Source organism: Acyrthosiphon pisum, unplaced genomic scaffold (assembly GCF_005508785.2).
Source record: "Acyrthosiphon pisum isolate AL4f unplaced genomic scaffold, pea_aphid_22Mar2018_4r6ur Scaffold_20741;HRSCAF=22000, whole genome shotgun sequence".
Lineage (NCBI taxonomy): Eukaryota > Metazoa > Arthropoda > Insecta > Hemiptera > Aphididae > Acyrthosiphon > Acyrthosiphon pisum.
Window position 1 is genome coordinate 13,524 of NW_021770133.1, and position 5,189 is coordinate 18,712.

A 5,189-nucleotide genomic window follows, 5' to 3' on the forward strand; every position below is an offset into this window, starting at 1 on the left:
ACAACCATAGGCCATACATATCCTCCTGAATATTAATTATTATGTCACTCAGGCACGGATCCAGAGCTCTATTGATATATTCTATATTCACATATGCGTGAACTTAATACGTTTGTGTATTCCAAAGTCAAGGTGCAGTTTTGTCTCATACTCAAATTTTAAATTGAAAATTTCTATTACATCCCCTTAGAAAGTTGGAACCCACCCAAGACTAAACATAAATTTAATGTTAACAAAACCAAGTTAAGAATTAACAAACAAAACAATAACCAATTACCATACCTATAAATATATCGCTGGTTTGTTTGTTTACAAAAGAAAACACCTAATGATGTTGATTTCATGCAATATAACTTCGCTGTGTCTTTACAAACTATAAAAGTTAACTTACTAAAAATAATCATAAAAATATTGCATACGAGTCTGTAATGAAGTACCACATTTTATGTCTTTGCTGTCCTTGCTATCATATGTAGCACATACCTAGGTAGTCTACTGAAGAGTCTGAACATAGGGACGTTCCGATACTACCGACACTAGTAAAGTATCGATACTTTGGTTGGTCTTTGGTCCTCTCCCTTTTTAAATAAGCCTATCTTCTGCTCAGAGGTATAATCTATCTATGCATATAAAAATATCTGATCCCGTTCCCTTCGTTGCCCATTAAAATTGCTAACTTTATATGAATAATATGTTTTACATATCACCATAGCAATCATTTATATACAAAACATTCCATCGGAAATTTCAAAATAATATATAATTGGTTGCCATGGTAATATGGAGACACACACACGGAAATCTCAAAACAAAATATAAATGGTTGCCATGGGAATATGTAACATAACGTTTTTCGATTCTATGTGCCAAAGAAAATGCATAAAATGTCAATAATAATAGATCCAAGATTAATATTAAAGATAACTGAATTTAAGTACATATGTTAGTAGGTATAGGTGATATAATTATTTATTTGTTCATCATCGATAATGTTTATATTTAATACAATATTATTTAAGATAATTTGCGTGAAAAAGGTTGAGAATTGAGATGGTTCGGTCATGTTATGAGGAGAGGTAACTTGGAGACAAATAAATGTAGAAAGTCACTTACCTTGAATAGTGTATAGAAAATGGTAATTTATAAAACATCTGGTGAATATTTAAATTATTTAATGCAATTAGTTTTTAGTTACACTAAAAAAACTGCCTTTTTGTGAAAAAAAACTGTGTCTTTACAAATTATAAAAGTTATTAACTTATTAAAAATAATAATAATCATTAAGGTTTAAGATTTACTAAAGATTACTACATTTAAGTACATATGTTAGTATAGGTGATATAATTATTTATTTGTTCATCATCGATAATTTTTATATTTAATACAATTATTTAAGATAATTTGTGGGAAATAGGTTGAGAATTGAGATGGTTTGGTCATGTTATGAGGAGAGGTGACTTGGAGACAAATAAATTGAGAAGAAAAGTAATGGAGTCTTGGAGAGAAAAATCAAAGAAGAGATGGATAAACCGAATAGAGAATTATAAGGAAATATGATACAGCTGTAGTTAGTAAAGGACTGAATGTGAGGTAGAGGGCAGAACATGAGAGCCCTATATATGAAAGTTTAGGACGGTGTTGTCCGTCCCTTTATAGTTGGGCCTTTGGGAGCAAAGGGTGAACAGAAAGAAGAACACAAATACTTGTAATAAAGTAGTTTTATTGAATTGTATAATACTATAATTATACATGACACACTGACACGTCTACACAAACCCACACAAATTGTTCACAATACCTGATTATACTTGGGTATTTATAATTGCATTTATTTATATTTGCGCGTTCTTTGTAAATAGTTATATACTTATATAGTATCTACATGCGTGTTCTAAAATATTTTTATTATTAAATTATCTATTTTCTGACTTTGATGCAAGTAACTAACGGAGGGATATTACAAGAACATGTTGTTTTATATGTATCTGAGTCAGATTGTTGGCCAATAGTCATATTTTGACCTACTGAGATACTCAAATCCCCATATTTGCAATTGTGTTCATTAGACTTGCTAGTAGATGTTATTTCATCAGCAGTTGCAGCATTATATTCAGCTAGAAAATACAAGTAGGTATATAATAAAAAATAATATTTTGTAATACAAACAATGGTATAATTTACAGTTTAGCTACCACATGATTTTTTGAATTTTTTTTTCGAAAGCCTATGTATTATAAAAAGTTAAAATTTGAGGAAATCATTAGTTTTTAAGGGGATCGATACCGTGACTTTCTGTTTTTGTCTAGCACATTTATCTAGCCTAACATACTAATTGATCCAATGAAGTGATAAGAATTTTAAAAACTAGTCTATTTGAAATCGACTTTCCCATATTTTTGATTTTAACTTATCCAGAAATTAAAATACGAACATTTTTAAATGCTCTTTTTTAATATGATATTTTTAAAATTTGGGGGATAATATCAAACGTGTGGGTAAGTCGATTTCAAGTAGACTTGACGACAAATTCAAATCTGCTTTCAGAATTCTTATCGCTTCAATAGAATGTTTGGCAAAAAACACGTCTAAAATAATATGTCACAGATATGTGTTAGACAAAAACAGAAAATCACAGTATTTAATTCCCTTAAGTTATAGCCTTACGAAGTTTACTACGTGCATAAAGTTATAGTTTACCGTGCTTATAACGAATTTTTCAGTTTTTTTTTTTTTTGAAACAGATAGGTACCTAAACAAACTTTTTAAAAATTATGGTAACAGAAATCAATAGTTTTTAGGAATAGGTCACAATATGTTAAAAAAATTTCAATAGCTTTTAAAAATAAAATTTAATTCATAACTCCAAGCGAGCGCAACGGGCGAGTGACCACACCTAGTGTACGCATACCTATTAAGCATATATTTATGTGAAAATACTAAGTATTATACATTTCTGATTTCAAATAAAATAATTTAACTTTAAAACTAAGTTCGACCGCCTAATTCTAACTTCACAATCGTTTCAGCATGCTAAGCTACATACTAGGTACGTTAAAACAAAAAGAATTTGCAAAAATAGGGTGTTCGGTAAAACAAAAAAGTTCAAGAAGATCGGTAAAAAAGAGCGTTGTATGAATTTGGAATACAATAACTTAAAAAATAATAATTTCCACCAATTTATTTTTGTACCATCCGACATTGGTCTTAACTCTGACACGACCTTAGCGCTCGTTGTAATATACATAGGTTTCCGAAAAGAAATAAAACAAAATCGTAAGAAGTGCGGTAACAGTGATGTAGGTAGTCCTAAAAAAGTGTATGGATCACGCCTTAATAGTTAATCATTGTAAAAAATAACTTCAGGGGCTACGCCAAACCTGCGTACCACGATTTTCGTTAAAGGTACACGCATAAATATAAAATTAGTACCCTCCACTACACCACTGTGCGATACACAATATAGTATTGAACAATAGTATAAATGTAAAATCGCAATCTTTGGAAGGATATAACTTCCATAATAATGATTTGTGGAAATGTATTTTTGTACTGTTGCTACTAAATCTTTGAAATACACGTGTTTCAAAAAAAATCGCATGGTTGTTAAACTGCAATTGTACAAACAAATTATTTATTATAAAGAAAATTATAACTTACGATTGAACCATTCAATAGGACATCCATCTACTTTTTCGAAATACACAGGAGCGCTTCGTGATAAAATGTTTTCCATGTATAAAATTTCATAACTACAACCAACTTCTCTACATGATTTATCACTAATTGTACCTAAATGGAATTAAGAACAATATATCTATTAATTACCTAGGTACATTACTATTACTATAGACTTTTTACTACCTATTTAATAAATAGTTTATTTATATAATATAATTTAACAACTGATTTTACATTGATATGATTTTAAAACTTATTTTATCCAAAGTAGGAAGCTAGATCAATTTTAAATGTTGAAGTACTAAGAAAATTATTAATTTTTTTTTACTAGTTTAAAGTTAATGATTTAGTCTTTGAGTTTTGATAATTATTTTAGTCGATTTTATTTTAATTCTACTAAGGAGCAGACAGAATACTTTAAATGAACCGAGTCGTACACTCCTAGGGCATACATAATATGAGCTGATCACACTCACAACAGAAAGAAGAACCTTTCCAAAGTTAACTGGATAAGGTATCTGTGATGCTGGTTCTGTACATTTTTTCTCTTTAATACCAATAATTTAATAATAAAGAATATTATATTGAATTAAACAATAATCATTCTTTTAGTGTCATTGCCATTCATTTTAATGTTCTTGACCATAATCCATAATTTAATTTAAATATAAATTTATTAAAATGTATTAAATTCTATAAAAATAGTTATTGAGAATTTACCATTAAATTCCGGTGAGCAAACACATTGTAAATAATCACCAACATAAAATCGTTGACCATTTTTGTAAACCTGATTGTCATATACACATTCATGACCAATTGCCTTTTCTTCGGCTAAAAAACAAATTATTATAAATTATCAATTCTATTTAGTATATTTAATTTAATTAGAAACTACAAAAATAACGCATTGTATAATTGTATGACTGTCAAGTAATGATAATTAATTATTGTTACTCTAGGAAAGTTTTAAACATTTGGACGACTTTACTTACGACAGTATTTTTTAACCTCACAGCATGAATCTTTGTCATATTGATAATAACATGGATCTCTTAGTCTTGTGAAATATGATGGACATTCAACCTTGGCACATGTAAATTTAGTTGTAGTCTTACTGTAAAAATTATAATTCTCTTTAGTATTAACCTTTAAAATTTAAATATATTTTCATAATAAATATTATATGTTGATGAACATAAAAAACTTATTTTTTATTACTAGGGCTGTGAATTTATATGAAAACCCATTCTTTTTATCTCATTGTAAAACATAGAGTTTAAATTAGATACTAATGAATTCGACTTTTAATTTTTTTAATTTTATAACATTTTTGGTTCTTTAATATGAATTCATTACTTTTTTCAATATATTTTTAACGATTCAAATTGCCGAGTTAAAACTTATTTCACACATTTTTTAAACTTTTTGTAAGCAATTAAAATAATTAAAAATATAGTTTTTTTTATATAAATACAACTTGATAGATTTGTATATGTTATATAATTTGA

At 27.9% G+C, this 5,189-nt stretch overlaps 1 protein-coding gene across 1 annotated transcript; it reads right to left on the reverse strand.

Moving 5' to 3' along the window:
• Positions 1-1,700: 1,700 nt before the first annotated feature.
• On the reverse strand, positions 1,701-4,827 carry LOC100572108 (the record flags this gene model as incomplete). The annotated part of the gene is made up of 4 exons (XM_003248686.2): positions 1,701-2,114; positions 3,658-3,789; positions 4,399-4,512; positions 4,674-4,827. Coding segments are annotated over 4 exons (597 nt in total), but the record flags the coding sequence as incomplete, so codon positions are not given.
• Positions 4,828-5,189: the final 362 nt, after the last annotated feature.